General features: G+C 41.7%; 1 protein-coding gene across 1 annotated transcript; it reads right to left on the bottom strand.

The window, feature by feature from the left end:
• Positions 1-997: 997 nt before the first annotated feature.
• On the bottom strand, positions 998-24,132 carry mfn1a (mitofusin 1a). The gene is made up of 17 exons (XM_064927000.1): positions 24,018-24,132; positions 23,599-23,734; positions 23,006-23,168; positions 22,478-22,602; positions 13,470-13,578; positions 12,955-13,062; positions 12,372-12,525; positions 11,906-11,973; positions 11,678-11,799; positions 10,954-11,080; positions 9,761-9,859; positions 8,413-8,515; positions 7,632-7,868; positions 7,116-7,285; positions 5,926-6,122; positions 1,233-1,367; positions 998-1,067 (listed from the first exon to the last, which is right to left on the bottom strand). The coding sequence occupies exons 1-17, from the start codon at positions 24,130-24,132 to the stop codon at positions 998-1,000; spliced, it is 2,238 nt and encodes a 745-aa protein (XP_064783072.1).
• Positions 24,133-26,505: the final 2,373 nt, after the last annotated feature.

The following is a 26,505-nucleotide window of genomic DNA, read 5'->3' as shown; positions in this document are numbered from 1 at the left end:
TTTTTCAGTGGCAGGGAGTAGGATATTAGTCAGGATCGAGGGAAATATGAACAGAGCAAAGTACAGAGAGATCCTTGATGAAAACCTGCCCCAGAGCGCCCAGGACCTCAGACTAAGGGGAAGGTTCACCTTCCAACATGACAACAACCCTAAGCACACAGCCAAGACAACGCAGGAGTGGCTTCGGGACAAGTCTCTGAATGTCCTTGAATGGCTCAGTCAGAGCCCAGACTTGAACCCAATCGAACATCTCTGGAGAAACCTGAAAATAGCTGTGCAGCTACACTCCCACTCCCACTTGAGAGGATCAGCAGAGAAAAATGGGGAAACTCCCAAAATACAGGTGTCGCTGCCAAAGGGGTTTCAACAAAGTACTGAGTAAAGGGTCTGAGTACTGTGATATTTCAGTTTTCATTGTTTTTCATAAATGTGCAAACATTTCTAAAAACCTGTTTTTGCTTTGTCGTTATGGAGTATTGTGTGTAGATTGATGATGAAATGAAAACAATTGAATACATTTTAGAATAAGTCTGTGACATAAGAAAATGTGGAAAAAGTCAAGGGGTCTGAATACATTCCGAATGCACTGTACCTGTGTGAGATGTGCCCCATGCGATAACACATGCAATGACACATCCAGATGCTATCCAGCTAGAACATTTGGTTCCTTGGAAGTTGTGGGAATGTCTGTTTTTGGTTTTAAATTGGTTCTTGGAAGTTGAGTAGTTTCTGTATAGAATGATCATGGTACCACAGACCATTTCAGAACCAGTTCCATTGAAAACCTCAATGTATCTCCTTGTGAGGATCTGTTCACTCAGCACTGATTCTGCAGATACTGGGCAGAGAATGTATCTCCTTGTGAGGATCTGTTCACTCAGCACTGATTCTGCAGATACTGGGCAGAGAATGTATCTCCGTGTGAGGATCTGTTCACTCAGCACTGATTCTGCAGATACTGGGCAGAGAATGTATCTCCTTGTGAGGATCTGTTCACTCAGCACTGATTCTGCAGATACTGGGCAGAGAATGCCTCCAGCTGAGACTCCAGATCTGTGGCTCTGTGTCTGTAGGAAACAGAAGAGATTTATCACTCTGTTATTTTCTTCTAACATTTCATGTCAGTAGTTTGTATTGGAGTGTGTGTGTGTGTGTACAATGTGTTCAGAGAGCCCTACTATCAGACATTAAAAAGCTGAGATGAACAATGCAAGGTAGAGTGGCTATTCGACCTGAGAGTCTTGGAGCGTCGCTGGACGTTCTCCAGTCTCTGGATCCTGCCACTCAGCAGTCGAATGTGCCCCTCCAGCTCCACCTCGCTCAGGTCAACCCGCTGGCACAGACGGGCAAAGGTCGTTGCCAACTCCCTGCCACAACCAAAAGGTCACGTTAGGAGGGCATGAGAGCTGGAAAATACACATACAGTACTGTACATGTAACAGTATAGCTTCAGAGACCCTTATCACCCACAAAGCAACATTCTAACCAATAGCTCTACAAAAAAACATGGTATTGGTTGAGCAAGGGTGACACGAATTCTTGGTCAAATAGAGGGTGACATCACTTGGAAGATTGTCACTACTAGCGCACAGCTAATTAGCGAGTGATTCCACATTGAGGCTACATAGGATACACATGACAGTAGAACTGTAAATTACCACAGTTAATAGCAAAATGACTGCACTGTATAAAGCTGTAGTGACCCTGCAGTTACAATAGATTCTGTATTTTTTCAGACGCAGCATTGGAACTGCAATTATTTTTGTAAGGTTAGTACTCTATTCACCATACACTAGAGCTGAGCCTTTTGAGGTCAATTTGGTTTCGGTTAGATTATAAATAATCACGGTTTTCGATTTAGTTTATAAAAAAATATAAATAAACGCACTATGCATTCTGTGGGTTGAATGCTCTAACAACACTCTAACAACACAGAGTCCCATGATGGTAGTGTCTGCCCTAACAACACAGAGTCCCATGATGGTAGTGACTGCCCATTCCACCACAGAGTCCCATGATGGTAGTGTCTGCCCTAACAACACAGAGTCCCATGATGGTAGTGTCTGCCCTAACAACACAGAGTCCCATGATGGTAGTGTCTGCCCTAACAACACAGAGTCCCATGATGGTAGTGTCTGCCCTAACAACACAGAGTCCCATGATGGTAGTGTCTGCCCTAACAACACAGAGTCCCATGATGGTAGTGACTGCCCATTCCACCACAGAGTCCCATGATGGTAGTGTCTGCCCTAACAACACAGAGTCCCATGATGGTAGTGTCTGCCCTAACAACACAGAGTCCCATGATGGTAGTGTCTGCCCTAACAACACAGAGTCCCATGATGGTAGTGTCTGCCCTAACAACACAGAGTCCCATGATGGTAGTGACTGCCCATTCCACCACAGAGTCCCATGATGGTAGTGTCTGCCCTAACAACACAGAGTCCCATGATGGTAGTGTCTGCCCTAACAACACAGAGTCCCATGATGGTAGTGTCTGCCCTAACAACACAGAGTCCCATGATGGTAGTGTCTGCCCTAACAACACAGAGTCCCATGATGGTAGTGACTGCCCATTCCACCACAGAGTCCCATGATGGTAGTGTCTGCCCTAACAACACAGAGTCCCATGATGGTAGTGACTGCCCATTCCACCACAGAGTCCCATGATGGTAGTGTCTGCCCTAACAACACAGAGTCCCATGATGGTAGTGTCTGCCCTAACAACACAGAGTCCCATGATGGTAGTGTCTGCCCTAACAACACAGAGTCCCATGATGGTAGTGTCTGCCGTAAGGACAGCGTAGCAAACAAATTGTCAGCCAACATAACGTGTAAGGTAACTTATTTGAAAAGTCATTACTTTATTACATTGAGTAGCAAGCTACTGCGAGGACATGCTCTATCAACTTTGTGGCTTGAGCATGCTTTTGGTGCACAGTTGATAGCGAGCTGGCCTTCGGGCAAGAAGGTTGAGGGTTTGAAACCTGCTCCCTGCTTGTTTCATTTGAAGTCGTGCACATTTATCAGTTTATTATTTGGTTTGTATTGCCCATTCATTGTCAGTTAGAGACAGTAATGCATTGGGACCCAAAAGCATAATCAGTGCTCTAACTCCCCCTCGGTCATTAGGGAAAATGTGGTCTGTGATAGGACAGGGGTTTTTCACACCTAGCTCAGCTATTAGACTATTCTTTAGTAAAGGTTGAATAGTCTATTGTTTAGCTATTAGGCCCCGTCCCCAACTTGCAGAAATTTTTGTTGCTCTCTTTTTGTCGATAGCAAAACCTTTTTATTTTCAATCAAAAATAATTGTTCTGAAAGCAATAACGAGGCTTTAAAGTAAAAAAAAAGGTTTTGCAATCAAGTATTTTGTAATAGAGCGCAAAACGTTATGCATTTTATTCCCCCAAAATATTTTGAGAACAAAAAATGTATTTGAAAACAAAACTCCAATTTAATTTCGTTATCAACCACCCTCCATTTTGGCCCTTTTTTTGAGTGTCAGTTTGGCTACAATACTGTTCAGCCTTTCTTTCCCAACACAAAGGAAGTCAGAGCAGACACCTGTGAAGGACTGTGTGATGATGTCATCTCAGGTAAGCAGCACTGGGCGTTAATTCTGTCCATTTTCTACATAGCTAGTAGTTAGCTCCTACGATTCAGGGACGGTTCATACTATTCTACTGTATTACATAGATATATACATACACAGAATGATAAATCATGCAATTATTATTCTCAAACTAACCAAAAACATTTAGCTACGAATGCCTGTTCTCGCCATTTTCAGTTGAATTCATCTAACTTTCTTTCATGGCAACTCGTAAGCAGGCCATGTCCTATTTGTTTCATAGTCGATATATAATCATATTACATGACAGTGTAACGGTTAGCTTTTTTTTACAGAAGCATGAAAGAGCACAATATGTCTGTCAGGGAATGCTATTCTGATATGTCAGATGAAGACCAGAAAGTCAGCCCCATTAAGGCGAGGATGCCCCATGCAGGCTTTAGAATGGTCAAAGGAAGTCTCAGAGCAATGGGCCATAGTGTACAATGGAGAAGAGTTAGAGAGTCTTCGCAGCGTGTAGATGGTGCAGGTATCATTGCCAGAATGATCCAGTTTCGTTGCATTGCTCGGCAAAAATACTCTGTTCCTGCTCCCCTGTCTCTGATCCACATTGATACAAATCATAAATTGATAGGGTACTAAGTGTCACACCCTGATCAGTTTCACTTGTGCTTGTTATTGTCTCCACCTCCTCCAGGTGTCGCTTGTTTTCCCAGTCTATTTATCCCCGTGTTTCCTGTCTCTCTGTGCCAGTTCATCTTGTATGTTTAGTCAAGTCAACCAGCGTGTTTTTCCCGTGCTCCTTTTGCTATTCTCTTTTTCTAGCCGTCCCGGTTTTGACCCTTGCCTGTTTCTGGACTCTGTACCTGCTTGACTGACCATTCTGCCTGCCTTGACCATGAGCCTGTCTGCCCTCTGTACCTGCTGGACTCTGATCTGGTTTTGACCTTTTTGCCTGTCCACGACCATTATCTTGCCTTCTCCTTTGGATTAATAAACATTGTAAGACTCCAACCATCTGACTCCTGTGTCTGCATCTGGGTCTCGCCTTGTGCCTTTATACTAAGATGTATAATGTCTTCATCAAGTATAAGAATTGATTTAAACTTTTAAACTATTCTTACTTATCCGTAGACAAATGTTCAATGATTTATTAAATTGGAGTTGTTCTTGATCAACTGGTAACACATAAATAATGAAGTAGGTTAATAGGTTAAACATTTCACTTTTAATTCCAATGCTTTTTTTCAAGATACAACATTGTCATCTTTGGCAGTATAGATGGATTTTCAAAGGTAAGTATATTATATGGTATGCATATTGCCCATTTCCCATAATCTAATGAACAACCACAATACCAGTCTGGTGTTAAGCTTTCTGGGCTGTATTGATGTATCCTGAAAATGACATCTGCTGCTTTAGATTGAACAGTGATATCTCAGTTATTGTTTTCATGTCTACAAAAAAGATACTTTACTTTCAGAGTGCGAGCTGATCAAGGGGTCGAAAATGTAAATATTACATCCACTGTTTCACAAGACGAAAGCCTGGTTTGCTGGTTTTCTCAGGAGTCCCTAAAACAAACACGAATTACAAATTCATACTCATGCCATAACACTAACTAAGTAGCTGGCTAATGTTAGCTAGTCAGCTAATTTGCTAAATAGCGATTTTCGTAAATTTACTTTAGGACAAAAAAAATATGCACAAATGTTGGAATCTACATTAGCTAACATATTCCTCTGAATTGTACATTTTTTGCTTGACTCGTTATAACTACTTACATTTGCTTCCACCATAATGTTTTGCCAGCCATCTTTGAAGAAAGTCACCAGGGACCGGTGGCTCGCATCAAATTCGTCATTGGAACCACTCGATATGATTGGTCATATTAAAACCTTTGGACCCAAATGCATAATGAGTGCTCTAACTTCCCCTTGTAGTGGTCTGGAGCAATGACGCCATGACGCTGGTTACCGCTAAGTCCTGCAGTTTAAGCTCGCAACTTTTAAAGGAGGAACCACTGTATGCAGTGATAATGTTTTGGGCCTACAGCTTACTGCACAAACCTCATTACTACAGTACTGTTTTTTAATAGGTTCATGTTGCACAATAATTGCTTTTTCATTTTGACTCAAAAAAGGTTGGTGACCACAGCTCTAGAGAAATTGAGGAATGTGTGCATTGAGCTCACAGAAAAAAACTGAATGAAATGGAATTCAAATAATTTATAATAATAATTGGTTAATTGCGTAACACTACCATACACTAATTTAAATTCAATCAAAAGCCACAGAAACTACATGAAATCCTATCCTCTCTCAAACTGTTACGGTAGAACTGCGACTCACTGGTGAACCTGCTGGCTGCAGCTCCCACTGGTGAAGGGGATGATGGCCCTAAGTCGGTGGATGGCGAGCTCCACAAACTGCTGCTTCAGAGCCTTTTCCCTGGAGGCGTTGGTCCACGTCAGCTTCTCGTACAGGTAGAGCAGGCCATAAAGTGTTGCGGAGAGGGCGATGAGTCTCCAGCCCACTGAGCGCCACACCTGCCACACAGGGTGGGAGGAGATCACCTGCTTTAGCATTAGCTGTAATAGCGGTGCTAGACTAGCAAGAAAAATCTGCATTAGGTTTTACAAACAGTTGTCAGTATTAATAGCAAATTAGCAATATAATCATGTGTCAGTGTTTGCTTTACTGTGTCAGTTTTGGCACGCAAGTCATCTGTTATCATTACAAACAAGTAACGATAGCCAGCACTGTTCCATACAGATTTTGGGTACCATGGCATTCAAACGAGGCTGCGATGAAAACAAATGGGACTGTGGTGACTGTGTTGGTATCAAAATCCCGGTGGCATAAACAATGTTTCTATTCAAGTGTTGATTGACATTGTAATAGACCAATAGTTTTTGAGAAAATAGGAAAACCTGACCCCTCTGACGCTGTACTATACACGTTTCTCTCGCAGATTAAAAACAAGACAGTGAAAGGAATAGGGAAAGGGGGATACCTAGTCAATTGTACAACTGAATGCATTCATTTTTCGCGTCATCACTGCAAGCCATCTCTCTCAAAGCCATGAGAGCCGCATTTTACTTCTGAATATTACTTTAGCCCTAAAAGCTAAATTATTCAAATTCGACACAAACCTTTAAATAGGTATGTAATGACACATTATTTTAACTCTTTATAGTGTTTTATAAAACATGTAGACGTGATAAGTTGCCCAAATCGGGTGAAAAAAGCTCTCACACAACATACCTCCCCCTTTCACTATTACTCAGTAGCCTTAGCTTCCCCCTCTGCAATTTAAAAAGAGACCGGGCGGAGCTCCGTTGCCTTCTTCAATCATGCATGGAAGTGTATTAATTATCGTTAAGCGTTAGTGTGCCAACAGATAACGGCTAGCAATGCATGTGTTAGCGGTGGCCAATACAAGCACCTTTCAGATTTATCAGTAGCTGTTAGCAAATAGAGTACATTATAAAATGAAATGCAAACATAATTGGTTTGATTAGAAGAGAAGGTGCACATACCACTCCGCCAATGACAAGCACAGTCATGGAGGCTCTGGAGGTGAGTGACACAACACCTGTTGCCATTGAAAAGACCATGTGGTCCTGTAGGCTGGTTCCACCATGTGCCTGGAGTGCAGTAGGACAGGTATTCTGGAGAGAATTTAAGGGCATATGATACTGGTGGCCACCTACATCAGTCCTCCTCATCGAGAGCTACGGGGTGTACAGGCTTTCATTCCAACCCTGCTAAAATTACTTAGCCGTTCTTCGAGACCTTGATTAGCTGAATCAGGCGTTAAGAATAGGGTTGGTGCAAAACCCTGCAGTCCCAGTAGCTTAAGAGGATGACTGGCCACCCCTGGCATATCACTCATTTATCCTACTGTTGTCAAAGTAAACTTTTTTTTAAGCATCTCAGAGTAGGAGTGCTGATCTAGGATGATGTCCATGCCATATTTTTTAAATATGATTTAAAAGGCTAAACTGATCCTATATCAGCACCTCTACTCTGAGAGACTGAATACAAACCCTGACCATGGCTAACCTGAAACTTCTGGTTCATGGCCGTCAGGGCACGTTTGGCATCGCTCGGCCCAATGAATCGGCTGACAAGGGCAGTCCAGCCGAGAGAGAACTGGAAGTCGATGTTCTCCTGGAAGTCGGCGCAGAGGGTGGCCAGGTTAAGGTCGTAGGTCAGGACAAACTTCCTGCTGGGTAGGTGAATGTGGAACTGCTCCTGGACATCAGGGGGCAGCAGCGGCCTAATATTCTCTGAAATACAGAATCATCATCATTGGTTTAACTACACATAAAAATAATACATCTATATAAATCAATTACTTCCTAATTCATGGATTGACATTGTAGAGATCCTCACTAATGAGCCCACATTACAATTCCCCCAAAGTGAGTTATCCCTATTGGAGCAAAGTGTAGCAAGTTTCCCTTTCACAGGAGAGATCTGGGTTCTATTGCTGATCCCCCCCGTTTGCTATATTGGTGACAGAGGTTTGGGATGACGCCAGTGAAGCCAATGCACGGATGGACGTGCTTCGTAAACCTGAAAGAAAGTCCAGCACGGAGACGTATCTGTGTTCGGACGGGGCAGTGTAGCAATCCTCACCACATTGCAATTCCCTCCAACTGGGTTAAGCCTAATGTGTACCGTTGTTTGCCTTTCACAGGAGCAACACGGTTCTTGTTCCCACTCCCTCTATTCGCTATAATATAATAATGTCATGCCCATGATCACCAAACTGTTTTGGAATTTCAAGAAACACATTCACGGCTCAAGCAAAGTGTGTACTATACCTACCAATCATGTTTTTCTGGCATGACTGCATGTGGCCAATGATCCCAGAGGAACAACGAAAGGCCAAACATGTACTCATCCTCTCTTCCACATGCATCATAAGTTTCTGCAGGTGAAAACAATGAGGAGAAAGAGATTATTAGACCACATGTAATGGAGGTGGTTCAGTGAACCACGCTTGCGTGATCAGTAACCTTATCGGAGACCTGGATACCTAGGACAGCTCCCCAAGCTCTGGCCAGGCTTTAGCTCAGCGGGCTAATGGTGTTGTGGTGAGTAGACAACCCGGGTTTAAACACACAACCTATTTACTCAAAAGGATGTCAGTGAAGATTTGGTTTACCATCATCATATTTTTTAGACAATCATACACAATCAAGTGCTAATGCCATAAAAAAACTACAATTTGTACGACACTGACCAGTACTTTTAAAGTTCATACATCACTGTGTTATCATCCATAGATGTAAACAAAGCTTACATCCACACACACACAGTCATACATACACACACAGTACACTGCCCTATTGACCCTGTCTTTTGACCCCGTCCACCCCCTCTGACCAGCAGGACTTTAAGAGGCTTTCCTTTCAATCCTGTTCAGTGTGATCGCTCACTCTCCAGCCAGCTATACTGATCATATAGGGTACACTGAGACTGTGTGTGTGTCAGGGATTCCGTTAGCCTGTCATTGCCGGCTTTTGGCTGAAAAAAATAAAATAATTAAAAGAGAACTAAAATGGTTGCCGGCCAAATTGACCATGAGCGGGTAAACTGATAGCGAAGAGACGCTGTAGACGCTACTACTAGTCACATCCCAAATCTCACACAAGTGACTCAAGTGACCCCGTTACCACGGTAACCTCCCGCCCTTAAAGGACAGCTGAACATTTTGTCTCATCTGATATTTTGGGTAAAATATATATTTTTTTTAATTGATTAATATACCACATTACTTCTTACTGGTATATTTTTTTATCTACCCACCACAGTTGATGGTGGAACAAAAAGTTACATTTTAGGCCCTGATTTTAGGCCCTGCATTTAAATAATTAAGGGAAATATCAGTCGATGTAAATACATTTGACTGTTGTTGCTGCTGGAGTGAATCAAATGCTTTAATAAGCCAAGTCATTCTGCAACAATTCTAAATGCAGTCGTGTGTTAAAAACACATTTGATGGCCACAACTGAAAAGTGCTACTATTTTTATTTCTTTACTGGTAATTGAATCGCACCATTCAAGGAAATAATAGGCAGGCCTGTAGGCCACATGTAACAATTAAGATAGAGTTTAACTGTTGATCATGGGTTAATATTGCTAGGATATGGGATCTAGAAGCAGAACTCACTGCTTTGTAGAGAGGCAATGCATGTGGTGTAAAGTCAGCACTGAACTCATCAACCTGCGCTGGGAGACCACGAATCTGCTCCACCAAGGCAACGGTCACCTAAACAAAAATGTATAGTAAAATCATAAACCAACAGATCATTTACTAACCTTTAATCTGTCCATTGCCTACACTATTTATATGTGGCTAACAATATACAAAATATCATTGAACACAAAATCTTGAACACAAACTGCTTGTCAGCCCAACTATAGGCAAACATATGTGTTGTATGATAGAGTTGTTCATCTGTTAATCCTAAACCAGTCATTTACTCACACATTTACGCACCGCTATCCTTGCATTATTTTGATTTGAGATCTGTGTGCTTATTGAAAATGTTCTCCCATTAACATCAATTCATTATTTAGGTCAAGAGTGAAAGATGTGTGTGCTTATCTCAACTCTGAATCAGGCCTACAGTAAATGATAGGCTATTCCCCTTTGTCATTTGGCTTAAGAGACAGTCCCTCCCTTATCTCAACTCTGAATCAGACCTACAGTAAATGATAGGCTATTCCCCTTTGTCATTTGGCTTAAGAGACAGTCCCTCCCTTATCTCAACTCTGAATCAGGCCTACAGTAAATGATAGGCTATTTCCCTTTGTCATTTGGCTTAACAGACAGTCCCTCCCTTATCTCAACTCTGAATCAGGCCTACAGTAAATGATAGTCTATTCCCCTTTGTCATTTGGCTTAAGAGACAGTCCCTCCCTTATCTCAACTCTGAATCAGGCCTACAGTAAACGATAGGCTATTCCCCTTTGTCATTTGGCTTAAGAGACAGTCCCTCCCTTATCTCAACTCTGAATCAGGCCTACAGTAAATGATAGGCTATTCCCCTTTGTCATTTGGCTTAAGAGACAGTCCCTCCCTTATCTCAACTCTGAATCAGGCCTACAGTAAATGATAGGCTATTCCCCTTTGTCATTTGGCTTAAGAGACAGTCCCTCCCTTATCTCAACTCTGAATCAGGCCTACAGTAAATGATAGGCTATTCCCCTTTGTCATTTGGCTTAAGAGACAGTCCCTCCCTTATCTCAACTCTGAATCAGACCTACAGTAAATGATAGGCTATTCCCCTTTGTCATTTGGCTTAACAGACAGTCCCTCCCTTTTTATATAACGGTACGTGGATGATTGAGAATGTCTACCTTGGCAGCCACCTCATCTGTTATGGTGTTGATCTTCTCTTTAACGTTCTCGGTCAGGCGGTTAAGTTGGCCTCTGACAAACTCTAGACGGTCCTTCTGGTCCTCTCGGTCCTCCAGGGAAAATATCCTTCACACGGAGAGGTCAAAGGGGAAAGAGCAAAGGTTGTCATAGTTAGGAGCAAATTGGAAAGCTTCTCTCTTTCAAGGCTAAATCCTATGCTGAGATGTACATTTGAGTCAGAGTTTTGCGCAATTCATACAGTATATGGATGTTGGTAAGGAAGTTAGTGTGAAAATTGGAGGTTTGGATGCACAGATCTAGCGTTTGGACCTTTAAAGGGATACTGCAATATTTAGGTCTCCAATCTATTTATCCATTACTATGATTAGCTTTGTAAGACTATAAATGATCAACTAGCCAATTGTGGAGTATTTAGATGGTCTATTCCCCTGCTTTTGAGAGGAGCTAGCTACTGTACTGGGGGACTTCCAGCAATTGTGCTAAACTAACGAAATGCTAACTTCAATCATCTCCAAACAGCATGCAGATACATAAAATGGTATCCATGAGTTCATAGGACTCTGGGTAAGTAGATAAACGGTCTAAATCTTGAAATATCACAGTATCCCTTTAATCGAATGATTAATAATCAATACTGTTTAGGTGCGTATGGCAGTAGCACATGACCAATGCTCCTATAAAAAAAATGGGGGAGAAACTCACTTCCTTTCGGCGGATGCAATATTTATGGCGTCCATGACTGCTTTGATTGCTTCTGTGATCTGCCACGCCCTGAGCGTGTGCTGCTCAAACTTGGTCTTGACCGCAGAGTGTGAGATGAACTCCTGTGCAGTCATAAATACAGTAAGTTAGTGTGACGATGCCACTCAACGTGAAATTGACAATGATATTACAATGGAGCAGGACAATCAGTTATGCTTCAGTGCTTGCCTCAAAAGTCCTCTCGAATCTCTGGAACTCCCTCAGTCTCTCGTGGAATCCCTCTGCTAAAGCGCCACCTAGAAAGACCAGCAGAAGTCCAAATAAAAATAATAACGAGGACCACCAGCATATTAAGTTATAGTTAATGTGGGCATTTATGGATGGCCGGGTTAGGTGAGCAGTTCAAAGCTTTAAGATAGCAATGTTTTTGAGGCGAGACAGTAACAGGAGAGAGATGCCTGTTACAGGGCCGATGGAGGAAAATCTGTCAGGAGCGTGCTGGCAACTGCTTGTCAACTTCTTATGAATGCCGATGTATTCAAGTAAATGGATATTTTGCCTTCTAAATTACCATAACCATATCAATATCGTATAATTATTGTTCCCAAACCTGATCAGCAAGCCAGCTCAGCCAGTGAATCAGCGTCATGCAACCTCGCCCACCTAGCCTTTTGTCCCTCCTCACCGATCTCACCTGTCTCGGGCATGCCCTGGGCACAGTGCATCCTGGAGCTGAGCACCTCCTTGGCCGACACAAAGAAGATCCGGTCTGGAGCCTCCTCTTGTCTCACCACCCTCAGCTCCTCCACCAGGAAACTCACACAGCGGTCCATGTGCTGCTTACGCACCTGAGGGAGCTCCTTATCCATTAGGTTTGACATTTTGGTCACTCAAAAAGTAGGCAAATCGAATGAAGGGCTCAATGAAGCGCACCATAAGCCCTTTATAAGGGGGACCCATCTTGTTTTTCTCCCAGCTAAACTACACAAGACATGTAATGTAAGCATAGTGTCCACAAAGCGCAAGCGTGGATGACACTGAGCCACTGTGAGCAAATAGAAATGATACTCCAGCTGAGCAAGCAGCAAGTCAATGAAGCGATCTTGCGCTGCTTAAGTGTCTATTTCAAGTATTTCATTCCTGCTTTCAGTGTTCTCAACAAGCAGATTTCACTATTGATTGCATCTCCTTTTTCTGCTTCTGGTGTAGCATGGCAAAACCAACGCTTATGAAATGCTTGCACTATGCTTGCAGTGTAGTTTCACAGGCAAACTCACTTCATCAATGTAGTCGGGCTCCCATGCAGAGGCATCCCAGCGGTTGTGCAGAATAAAAATGTTTGGCTTGGATATTCGCTCGCTCACTTTGTGGAAAAACAGCTTCTCCTTTCAAGAGTAATAGACACATCAAGAAACACATATATATGAGTAGAGAAGCAATGGAAAGAAAAAATAGTTTTAAATGAACAAAAAAAACAAGCGCAGAAATGCATCATGGGACACACTGAAATATCTAGATACAATATAATAATTGATTATGCTCATAGTGGTGTGCATAGGCGTAATTTCCAGTAGGAACGGGGTGAATTTTGTAAGACAGTATAAAAATACAGAAAATATATTTGAATGGCAAATAACATTCTTAAAGTTTTCTGTCAATTAATGTAATGATTGTTAGTGTTAATGCTAAAGAGTGGTTTAGTTTTCTCTCTCACTGTGTTCATCAGTGTGGACTCTGCATTGCATTACATTACAGTGTTAATGCTAAAGAGTGGTTTAGTTTTCTCTCTCACTGTGTTCATCAGTGTGGACTCTGCATTGCCCACCAACACAAAGACGTCAGCATCCAGACAGAACTTGTCGATCCAGCTGTCCAGGTAAGAGGTCACATCAGTCCCTGGGCTGCGTGTGCGCATGCACATGCATAATGCAACATATAAGTAGAATTGATTGATAAGAGGAAGTCAAATAATACATTTTGAACACATACAAATTGAACACAAGTTTTCATGAAATACAAAATATACAAACACTGCACAGACAAGTCAGGACAACCCAGCGTAACAAAGCCAGTCCGGGTTGTATATTGTACAGTTCTTTCAGAAAGTAATCATACCCCTTGACATATTCCACATTTTGTTGTTTTACAGCCTGAATTCAAAATGGATTAATTAAAACATGTTTCTTACCAATATACACACACAATACCTCATAATGACAGTGTAAACATGTTTTTCATTTATTGAAAATAAAATAAAGAAATATCTAGTCTACCCACCCCTGATTCAATACACCTTTGGCAGCGATTACAACTGTGTGTCTTTATGGGTAAGTATAAGAGTTTTGAAGACCTGGATTGTACAATATTTGCACATAATTTGTTTTAATTCTTCAAGCTCTGTCAAGTTGGTTGTCGATGGCTAATTTTCAAGTCTTGCTATAATTATTTATGCCCATTCAAGTCTAAACTGTAACTAGGCTACTCTGAACATTCAACGCCGTCATGGTAAGCAACTCCAGTGTATATTTGGCCTTGTGTTTTAGGTTATTATTCTGCTGAAAGGTACATTTGTCTCCCAGTATCTGTTGGAAAGCAGACAGAAAGCAGACTGAACCAGGTTTTCCTCTAGGATTTTGCCTGTGCTTAGCTTTATTCCATTTCTTTTTATCCCACAAACTCCCTAGTTCTTGTCGATGACAAGCAAACCCATAACATGATGCAGTCACCATCATGCTTGAACTCAGTGGTACTCAGTGAGGTGTTGTGTTGGATTTGCCCCAAACATAACGCTTTGTATTCAGGACTTAAAGTTAATTTCTTTGCACTTTATTGTTAGTGCCTTCAAGCAAACAGGATGTTTCTGAATATTTTGTATTCTGTACAGGCTTCCTTCTTTTCACTCTGTCATTTAGGTTAGTATTGTGGAGTAACTGCAATATTGTTGATCCATCCTCAGTTTTCTCCTATCACCGCTATTAAACTCTAACTGTTTTAAAGTCACCATTGACCTCATGGTGAAATCCCTGGGCAGTTTAGAAGAGACACCTGCATTTTTGTAGTGACTGGGTGTATGGATACACCATCCAAAGTGTAATTAATAACTTCACCATGCTTAAAGGGATATTCAATGTCTGCCTTGTATACCCATCACTGCTCGACTGAGGGACTGTACAGAAGTGCGGAGTACAGAGATGAGGTAGTCATTAATAAATCATGTTAACCACTATTATTGCACACAGAGTGAGTACATACAACTTATTATGTGACTTTTTAATTAAGCAATATTTTACTCCTGAACTTATTTAGGCCATAACAACGGGTTGAATACTTATTGACTTGACATTTCAGCTTTTCATTTTTAATTAATTTCAACAAAAAAATCTAAAACATAATTCCACTTTGACATTATGGGATATTGTGTGTAGGACAGTGACACACAATCTCAATTTAACCCATTTGAAACTCAGGCTGTAACACAACAACATGTGGAAAGGGTGAAATGGTGAGAATACTTTCTGAGGACACGGATTCCAAAAGGGTTCATGGGCTGTTCCCATAGAATAACCCGTTTTGGTTCCAACATACATTTGATTTGAATCCCATAATTTATCATTTGTATTTGGATATGAATATGAATTTAATATTGTATCATTTGTACTGGACATATTGAATCATTGAATTTATAAACTGAACTTGTATATCCATACTTCTTTTTTTAAATATGGTAGATATTGCATTAATTGTCTGTGTATCAAGTTTATAAACTCATTTCAAGTATATCAAAGGTAGGTAAACTTCAAAGGTATTCAACTTCTCAGGTGCATGTTTTCAAATTCGGATCTCAAATTTAGATTCAAAACCAGAGAGAACATCCTGGTACTTTGCCAGCCAGGAAAGGTAGAGAACAAATGCTCTCTGTGTTAAAAGCAAAGTTTCTGGAGGTTTCTGAAGCCAAAGTGGCGTGTTGAATGGATTTTAGTCATTAAAACAGATAGGAGTGAGGTGTTGTTTAATTTTGCTTTTTGAGTAATTTGAGATGGAATGGAGTTTCATATGATCAAGGCTCTATATAATACTATGCGTTGCCTTGAATTCTAACTGGATTTGGGGACTGTGAAGAGACCTCTGGTGGCATGTCTGGTGGGGTAAGTATATCTGTCAGAGCTATACGTAAGTTGATTATACAGACAATTTGGACATTTTAACACAATATTTCTCACAAAAACAAAAATGTATGCAGTCAGCCCTCAACCAGGAAAGCCTGGCATGCATGTTGTTGATGTTAGTTCTGTATGTTAAGGGCAAGGAATACTGCTATGTTTTAAGCCATCTTCAGCTCTGCTAGGTCTTTCTTTGCGGGACTTAACCATATTACCGGACAGTAATCAAGATGGGACAAGACCAGAGCCTGAACTAGTACAGTTGATTTTTGTGTCAAATACACAGAACATCTTTTTATAACAGACATACCACTCCCCATCTTCACAACAACTTTGTCAATATGATTTGACTATGATAATTGACCATCCAATGTTATACCTAGGAGTTTAGCTTCCTCAACTTGCTCAATGGTCACACCCACAACTCCATTTGAGGTTTAGGTCTTAGAGAATGTTTTGAACCAAATACAATTATTTTAGTTTTAGCTATATTTAAGACCAGTGTATTATTAATCACCCATTCTGATACTGACGGTAACTCCTTATTTAGAATTTCAGTGAGCTGACTTTGGGTGCTGACATGTAGAGTGTGGAATCATTCACATACATAGTCGTTCTAGCTTTGTTGAAGACCAGTGTCAAATCCTTTGTAATAATAGAGAAGAGTAAGGGTACAAGTCAACTGTCCTGAGGGACACCGCACTGTACATATCCGATGTTAGAGAAGCTTCCAATGAAGAAGACTCTCTTGGTTCTATTGGCTAAATAGGAACACCTGCTATTTCTTTGACATAGAATGACAAGGGGAAAGCTATGATCCCTTATTGATGTCACCTGTAAAATCCACTTCAATCAGTGTAGATGAAGGGAAGGAGACAGGTTAAAGAAGGATTTTTAAGCCTTGAGACAATTGAGACATATATTGTTTATGTGTGCCATTCAGGGGTGAATGGTCAAGTCAAAATATTTAAGTGCCATTGAACAGGGTATGGCAGTAGGTGCCAGGCACCGGTTTGATATTGTCATGAACTGCAATACTGCAGGATTTTTCACACTCAACAGTTTCCCGTGTGTATCAAGAATGGTCCACCACCCAAATGACATCCAGCATACTTGACACAATTGTGGGGGGGCATTGGAGACAACATGGGCCAGCATCCCTGAGGAACGCCTTCGACACCTTGTAGTCAATGTCCGGACAAATTGAGTCTGTTCTGAGGGCAAAAGGGGGTGCAACTCAATATTAGGAAGGTGTTCCTAATGTTTCGTATGCTTAGTGTATATTCTCATAGGGGCCAAATCATGCTTTTTGGGACACTTTCTTCTAATGTGTCCTGCGCTGCATGTGATCGTCAAAGAGGGGAACAGAAGTCATGTCCATGTTCCAGAGGTCTTAACTTTCAGGTATGGCATCAAATTACACTACATAACCAAAAGTATGTGGACACCTGTTTGTTGAACATCTCATTCTAAAATCATGGGCATTAGTATAGAGTTGGTCCCCCCTTTGCTGCTATAACAGCCTTCACTCTTCTCGGAAGAGAACTTTCTACTAGACGTTGGAACATTGCTGTGGGTACTTGCTTCCAGTCAGCAACAAGAGCATTAGTGAGGTCGGGCACTGATGTTGGGTGATTAGGCCTGGCTCACAGTCAGCATTCCAATTCATCCCAAAGGTGTTCAATGGGATTAAGGTCAGGGTTCTGTACAGGCCAGTCAAGTTCTTCCACATCTCGACAAACCATTCCTGTTTGGACCTCGCTTTAAGCAGGGGGGCATTGTCATACATGAAATAGGAAAGGGCATTCTCCAAACTGTTGCCACAAAGTTGGAAGCATCATCTAGAATGTCATTATATATAGTAGCGTTAAAATTTCTCTTCACTGGATCTATGTGGCCTAGCCCGAACCATTAAAAACAGCCCCAGACCATTATTCCTCCTCCACCAAACTTTACAGTTGGCACTATGCATTGTGGCAGGTAGCGTTATCCTGGCATTCATCCAACTCAGATTCATCCGTTGGACTGGCAGATGGTGAACCGTGATTCATCACTCCAGGGAATTAGTTTTCACTGCTCCACAATCCAATGGCAGCAAGCTTTACATCACATCAAATTGTATTGGTCACATACACATATTTAACAGTTGTTATTGCGGGTGTAGTGAAATCTTGTGTTCCTAGCTCAGTGCAGTAGTATCTAACAGTCCAGTAGTATCTAAAAACAATACACACAAATCTAAAATTAAAATAATGGAATTAAGAAATATGTAAATATTAGATTGAGAAAAGTCAGAGTGGCATTGACTATAATACAGTAGAATAAAATATGAGATGAGTAAAGCAGTATGTAAACATTATTTAAACATTATTAAAGTGACTAGTTTTCCATTATTAAAGTGGCCAGTGAATCCAAGTCTATGTATACAGGGCAGCAGCCTCTAAGTTCAGGGTTGCGTAACTGGGTGGAAGCCGGCTAGTGATGACTATTTACGGCCTTGAGATAGAAGCTGTTTTTCAGTCTCTCAGTCCCCGCTTTGATGCACCTGTACTGACCCTGTCTTCTGGATAGCGTGATGACATCGGGTGCTGTAGGTGTTTAGGAGGGAAAGTAGTTTGCCCCCGGTGATGCGTTGGGCAGACCGCACCACCCACTGGAGAGCCCTGCGGTTGCGGGTGGTGCAGTTTCCATAGTAGGCAGTGATACAGCCCGACAGGATGCTCTCAATTGTGCATCTGTAAAAGTTTGTGAGGGTTTTAGGGCCAAGGCAAATTTCTTCAGCCTCCTGAGGTTGAAGAGGTGCTGTTGCGCTTTCTTCACCACGCTGTCTGTGTGGGTGGACCATTTCAGATGGTCAGTGATGTGTACGCTGAGGAACTTGAAGCTTTCCAACTTCTCCTCAGCGGTCCCGTCGATGTGGATAGGGGCGTGCTCCCTCTGCTGTTTCCTGAAGTTCACAATCAGCTCTTTTGTTTTGTTGACATTGAATGAGAGGTTATTTTCCTGGCACCCCTCTCCCAGGGCCCTCACCTCCTCCCTGTAGGGTGTCTCGTCATTGTTGGTAATCAGGCCTACTACTGTTATGTCATCTGCAAACTTGATGATTGAGTTGGAGGCGTGAGTGGCCACACAGTCATGGGTGAACAGGGAGTACAGGAGGGGACTGAGCACGCACCCTTGTGGGGCCCCTGTGATGAGGGTTAGTGAAGTGGAGGTGTTGTTTTCTACCTTCACCACCTGGGGGCGGCCTGCCAGAAAGTCCAGGGCCCAGTTGCACAGGGCGTGGTTCAGAACTAGGGCCTTGAGCTTAATGATGAGCTTGGAGGGTACTACGGTGTTAAATGCTGAGCTATAGTCAATGAACAGCATTCTTACATAGTTATTCCTCTTGTCCAGATAGGATAGGGCAGTGTGCAGTGCGACGGCAGTTGCATCGTCTGTGGATCTCTTGGGGTGGTAAGCAAATTGAAGTGGGTCTAGGGTGTCAGGTAAGGTAGAGGTGATATGATCCTTAACTAGCCTTTCAAAGCACTTCATGATGACAGAAGTGAGTGGTACGGGGCAATAGTCAGTCATTTAGTGCAGTTACCTTTGCTTTCTTGGGTACAGGAACAATGGTGTACATCTTGATGCAAGTGGGGACAACAGACTGGGATAGGGAGAGATTGAATATGTCCGTAAACACTCCATCCAGCTGGTCTGAGCTCTTAGGACTCAACTAGGGATGTCGTCTGGGCCGGTAGCCTTGCGAGGGTTAACTCGTTTAAATGTCTTACTTATGTCGGCCATAGAAAAGAAGAGTCCACAGTCCTTGGTAATGGGCCACGTCGGTGGCACTGTGTTATCCTCAAAGCAGGCCAAGAAGGTGTCTGGTTTTCCCTTTGTAGTCTGTGATTGTCTGTAGACCCTGCCACATACGTCTCATGTCTGAGCCGTTGAATTGCAACTCGACTTTCTCTGTACTGACTTTTGCCTGTTTGATTGCCTTATGGAGAGAATAACTAAATTGTTTGTATTCAGCCATATTCCCAGTTACCTTGCCATGGTTATATGCAGTGGTTCGCGCTTTCAGTTTTGTGCGAATACTGCCATCTATCCTCAGTTTCTGGTTAGGGTAGGTTTTAATAGTCACAGTGGGTACAACATCTCCTATACACTTCCTGATAAACTCAGTCACCGTATCCGTGTGTTCGTCAATGTTATTTTCAGAGGCTACCTGGAACATGTCACAGTCCGCGTGATCAAAACAATCTTGAAGCATGGATTGCGATTGGTCAGACCAGCGTTGAATAGACCTTAGCACGGGTACTTTCTGTTTGAGTTTTACCTATAGAAACGGAGGAGCAAAATGGAGTCGTGATCAGATTTGCAGAGGGGAGGGCCTTGTAGGCATTTCAAAAAGTTCAGTAGCAGTGGTCCAATGTTTTACCAGCGTGAATACTAAAGTCTATGTGTTTGTAGATCTTCGGTAGCGTTTTCCTCCAATTTGCTTTGTTAAAATCGCCAGCTACAATAAATGCGGCCTGAGTATATGTGGTTTCCAGTTTGCATAAAGTCAAGTAAAGTTCTTTGAGGGCTGTTGTGGTATCGGCTTGCGGCGGAATATACATGGCTTTGACGATAAACAAAGAGAATTATCTTTGAAGATAATACGGTCGCCGTTTGATTGTGAGGTATTCTAGGTCGGGTGAACAAAAGGACTTGAGTTTCTGTACGTTATCACAATCACACCATGAAACACCATGAAACATACACCTTTCTTCTACCTGGAGAGTTCTTTATTCCTGTCTTCACGATGTACTGAGAACCCAGATGGCTGAATGGACGGGGGCAGTATATCCCAAGAGAGCCATGTTTCTGTGAAACAGAGCATGTTACAATCCTTGATGTCTCTCTGGAAGGAGATCCTCTCCCTGAGCTCATCTACTTTATTATCCAGAGACTGAACATTAGCGAGTAATATACTCAGAAGTGGTGGATGGACTAGAGTCGGACTAGAAGTTCACTCCGAATACCTCTTCTCTGCCGGTTGTGTTTTGGAGCAGACTCTGGAATAAGTTCAATTGCCCTGAGGGGTACAAACAAAAGATCCAATTCAGGAAAGTCGTATTCCTGGTTGTAATGCTGTTGAGTTACCGCTGCTCTGATATCCAAAAGTTATTTCTCGCTGTATGTATTAACACCCAAAAATTCTGGGCTAATAATGTAAGAAATAACACACAAAAAAAACGAAACACTGCAAAGTTGTTTAGGAGGAAGAGGCAGAGCTGCCATATCCGTCGGCACCATCTTACTTTTCTTACTTACTCCAGCCGACACTTGGCTTTGCACATGGTGATGTTAGGCTTGTGTGCGGCTGCTCAGCCATGGAGACCCATTTCACAAAGCTCCTGACGAACAGTTATTGTGGTGACGTTGCTTCCAGAGACAGTTTGGAACTCGGTAGTGAGTATTGCAACCGAGGACAGATATTTTGTACATGCTTCAGCACTCTGCAGTCCTGTTCTGTGAGCTTGTGTTGCCTACCACTCCCCGGCTGAGCCATTGTGGCTCCAAGACATTTCCACTTCACAATAACAGCATTACAGTTGACCGGGGCAGCTCTAGCAGGGCCGAAATTTGACAAACTCACCTGTTGGAAAGGTGCCATGTTGAAAGTCACTGAGCTCTTCAGTAAGGCCATTCTACTGCCAATATTTGTCTATGGAGATTGCATGGCTGTGTGCTCGATTTTATACCCTGTCAGCAACGGGTGTGGCTGAAATAGCCGAACCACTAATTTGAAGGGGTGTCCACATACTTTTGTATCTGAGAAGTTTACTATTTGATCAACTTGAAATGAAAAGTTTGATAGACAAACAATTAATTAAATATCTGCTATATTTAAACTGAATATATAAATATTGAAATTGAACATTCAATTAAATTGAAATCCAATGTTCATTCAGTTCAATTTCAAATCATGAAATACAAGTTCAATTTATGAATTCAATAATTACATTTTGTGCTTCACAAATAAATAAATATTAAAGAAAAATTAAATATCCTCATACAAATTCAAAATTACGGAATTCAAACACAATTTCTGTTGGCACTGAAATCACTCCATAGAAACATGCACCATGGATAATGCTGAGATTAATCAATTACCTGCGAATTTGATTAAACCCGCCTTGCTCTCACTTTTGTAGTGTAACATCATTGTACAATGTTGCGAATGTCTATTACGGACCCAGTTTATCAGACATTTTGTTAACAGTGAATAGCACATTTTAAGCCTCTTCCAGTGCTACACAGGTAGTTTGGGGATTGTCTACTGTAACTGCGTCAACAGGTTGTGTGTAGCCTATTCATGATAGTTAGCAATGCAAACCATGAAAGTAAGTACTATGTTCTATAGGGGACTTAATGGTGAGTAAACATGGCAGGCTACTAATGTTGTGATGACTGGTCGAATGTATGAATGAAGCCATTTGCAGCTATTTGCACCTGCACATTTTATTTTTTATTTTTTGTGGTGGCATAGAAATTCTAAATATTTGGTGCACGGGTCCCGCCATTATTTTTCACAGGAAATTGGAAGGAGCATGGTTGGGAAGTCCTGAGATACCGGTCACTGGCATTAAACCCTAGCGCGTACCTGTCCATAATAACAAGGTCATCCCTCAGCAGGGCACACCTGGACTTGGGCCAGAACACCTTCACTAGGCAGCCTGAGTCTAGACTGCGCTCCATATGCAGGGCATGGGCCAGCTGATTGACTGACTGGAAGAGGGGAAGAAAAAGATGCAGAGACATACATAAAGTAGTAGAACAGAGGGAAATATCATTGCTAACAATTGTGTGTTATACTGCACGTCGAAAAAGGCTGGTCTAGCGGTATTGCCGCAGCCATACCTCAGCCTCCGTCTACATTATAATTAGCAAATTAATTAATTAAAAATCCTACAAATGTGATTTTCTGGATTTTTTTTCTCATTTTGTCTGTCAAAGTTGAAGTGTACCTATGACGAAAATTACAGGCCTCTCTCATCTTTTTAAGTGGGAGAACTTGCACAATTGTTGGCTGACTAAATACTTTTTTGACCCACATAATATATATATATATATATATATATATATATATACACAGTAGATCAGTGTGCGACCCCCTGGTTTGACCCCAGACCTTGAGGCTTTTTCTGTCATCAGAGCCCTCGGTGGTGAGGTAGGCATCGTCCCCGTCTGTGCCTTCCACCCTCAAAAAGCAGTTGGTGGTGTGGCCAATGCCGCTGGGCAGCACCCGGTCCCTCAGCATGGCATTGATCACCGTGCTTTTACCGTTACTCGTCCTGCCAGGGAGAAAGAAAGGAAATGTCTCTTTACTCCTTTGATAAAATGTTCATAATTATGTTCACAAGGCTAATGTGAACGGCTTTGTTCTAACCTGGGTCTCCTGCCACCACAGTAATTATGCTGCGATAAAGCCTAGGTAGCTCAGTGAGCTAGCACAAATCTTCCACCTCTGTTACACTAACTTTTGGGAAAATCATTCTGCACATCCAAAATTATGGTACTAATATTTACTTATGCTGTATCAATTGTTACACCATACTATCTAGGTAGTATGAAAAACATCTGGAATAACAGTGAGACTCCTTAATTATACCAATCCAGCAGCAAACTGTATAATATAAATGTCCTTTACATATGGACCCTCAGTAATTCATCTGTGTTGAATATTGGGTTCAATTCTATTTCCAATAAACCATTGACTCTCACCTCCCAAAAAAGGCTACCTTCATGTGCCTACGCGCCAGCACCTCCCGAATGGTGGCCAGTTTCCTAGCACAGGTCTGGATTTCAAGGCACTGCTCCTCAACTGCGACCTGCTCCAGATCCGCACTTCGCCATGTCTCTGGGCATCATAGAAGCAGATAGACAAGAATGGATATTGTGGTAAATGACAACTAAAACCCCCACACTAGTGTAAGGTAGCCCACCATGTGTACGCGTTAATATGTAATAGGTAACAACCATTAACAAGGGAATTGTCTGAAGGGTGCCCTTTTAGATGCAGATTGTAGCATAACTCTATACCTATGATATTGTGTATACATCTTTATTCAAACTGTAAGACGCTATTGATGCTAATAATCTACAAAACACACTTTTTGTTAAGTAACACTATGTAGGCTCACCGTCCACAAACTCTGAGCCCTCTTTGACGTACTCCAGCAACTGATCAAATATACCGTTGATAGTCTTCTTCGCCACCACAAAATGCATGAGGGGCGATGGGCCCCCCGGGTCCATTTCAACTTCCTGAGCATAGTGTTGAGATTAATTTAATAGGCACAGACAAACTGACAGACAGGCAGGCAGACAGACAGACAGGCATTATGCAAACACAGTACACACATGCACACAAAGTCTGTCAGTACCTTGGCTATGGGAAAGGTGCAGTGAGAGAAATCTTCAGAGGTTCTGGATTCATTTGCTTCCCAATCAATGCTATTAGAACGTGTTGAAAAGCTACAGGACAAGATTTGACAACACTTCCTCTCCCTAAATGATCAAATACACCTGGTTTGCCCAATTACATTTTTTTCTCTCCATTATATCATCTGTTTATACACCCGTACACTCTCATTTCCACTTCTTTCTATTCTTCATACACTATTTCACCTCCACCCTCTTCCTCTTACTCTCCATCGTACAACCTGGGTCTACCTGCTTTCTGTCTGAAGATCAGATCTCTGTGGACGTACACAGCCTTTCCAGCTGGTGTTTGTGGAGCCTGTAAATCTCCAATCCTCTTAGCTAGGACTTAATGCATCAGGTGGTTCGGTGTTACACGTCTTGTTTCTTTACCTGCAGTGTCTACTATGAATAATACTATGGGTAATACTATCCTTTAGCAATGTTCACTGAGTTCAACTGGGCCTAACTGCAGATTGGGTACTTGTGTAATGTTTACAATGTTTTAGGCATATTGGTATTTTTATAACTGTTTTTTTACCATTCACTTTTGATATCTGCTAATCAAATGGACTATTTGCATTGTCTTGTTAGTTAGCATTTCACTGTTGTATTCGGCGCATGTGACAAATAACATTTGATTTAATCTATCTAACCAATTATTCTAATAAGGTAAACTAGTCTGTGTGTGTGTGTACGTGGGTGATTACTATATGATTCCATATGTGTTATTTCATAGTTTTGATGTCTTCACTATTATTCTACAATGTAGAAAATAGTAAAAATAAAGAAACCCTTGAATGAGTAGGTGTGTCCAAACCTTTGACTGGTACTGTAGCTACAGGGGTCTTTTATTCTAAATCAAATAGCTAAATGATTCATTGTATGACCATCTTAAAACAATTCCATATTTTAGCTTAGTACCCCTCCACCACCGGCTTAGACTTTGAGGTTAAAAGGTGGAAATCTTATTACCAATTACACCATTCATTATGGTGATATGTGGTACCCCACACGCCTTTGAATGGTGCCTTTGAATCACACAATACTGTGTGATACGCAACCATTCAATGGTTATTTTTGACAATTTCAACTGAGACACATGTTCAAATTGTCCAAATCTGTGGGTTTTGCGAGAAACTGTCCTTTCTCACAATCGAGTGGAATTACCAGGCTTCCATTTTCTGTCTTGGCTACATGGGTTCACAGGTTGGGATGTATTTATTATCGGGGGGGTTTTGCATCAGAAACTAGAGTTTCTATTGCACAGATTCTGGTCCTGTTTTTTTTTCTTCTGTGGGGTTTTATGGCAGACCACAACCCAAAAAGGTGTGTTGCTTCCAACTACTGGATGCGGTGGTTCCAAGTAAATACACCCTAAATGTTGCATAATCCCTATCAAATTATTTGTGAAGCAGAGACCAAATGTGCCTAACAGGCTCAAATCGGTTTTACAGTATGTAGCAAAATTTGAAATTTAGTTTTCTACTTTGGATAAAAGTAGAGACTCATCGCTACAAAATAGTTTATTATACACTGCATTTTTGAGGAACAATGGGAAAGTAGTTCTGCTTTGAAAGTTGATAAACTTGTAAACTCACTTTTGAGAAAATGGCCTTTAAATGTTTTGGTACCTAGTGGGGAGCGCCTCTTTGTCTACACCCAGTCAGCATTCTTCACACCCTCTTAAGCCAGCCCCACCCATCTCTTTAATGATTCACATGTGAGGTCATGTGCTAGAAGTTAAGATTAAGACTAAATGTGGTAAAAGTAGTAGCCTACATTAAGGAAAAATTCCAGGTCAACAAAGTGTCCAGATAAAAATATTTTCCGAATATTAGACGTGAAAGAAATAGTATAACCCCCAGCCACATCTTGCCAAGAGGATGGGTCTCTACAGAAGGTGTAAACGGTACAGCCAAATGGTTACTTGCATAGTAGCAAAATCAGAAATAGTGTCAATATAAATAAAATATACAGTATCAAATCAAATCAAATGTATTTATATAGCCCTTCGTACATCAGCTGATATCTCAAAGTGCTGTACAGAAACCCAGCCTAAAACCCCAAACAGCAAGCAATGCAGGTGTAGAAGCACGGTGGCTAGGAAAAACTCCCTAGAAAGGCCAACACCTAGGAAGAAACCTAGAGAGGAACCAGGCTATGTGGGGTGGCCAGTCCTCTTCTGGCTGTGCCGGGTGGAGATTA

This window comes from Oncorhynchus masou, chromosome 3 (assembly GCF_036934945.1).
Source record: "Oncorhynchus masou masou isolate Uvic2021 chromosome 3, UVic_Omas_1.1, whole genome shotgun sequence".
In the NCBI taxonomy this organism is placed as follows: domain Eukaryota; kingdom Metazoa; phylum Chordata; class Actinopteri; order Salmoniformes; family Salmonidae; genus Oncorhynchus; species Oncorhynchus masou.
This window is presented reverse-complemented; position numbering and strand designations above follow the sequence as displayed.

Excerpts from the sequence above, each read along its gene's own strand:
- mfn1a (XM_064927000.1), bottom strand. The coding sequence starts at position 24,132 with ATGGACCCGGGGGGCCCATCGCCCCTCATGCATTTTGTGGTGGCGAAG. Across the intron at positions 13,063-13,469 it reads AGTCCACACTGATGAACACA|GAGAAGCTGTTTTTCCACAA; the intron begins GTGAGAGAGAAA and ends TACTCTTGAAAG. Across the intron at positions 12,526-12,954 it reads AGCCCGACTACATTGATGAA|GTGCGTAAGCAGCACATGGA; the intron begins GTGAGTTTGCCT and ends GAGCTCCCTCAG.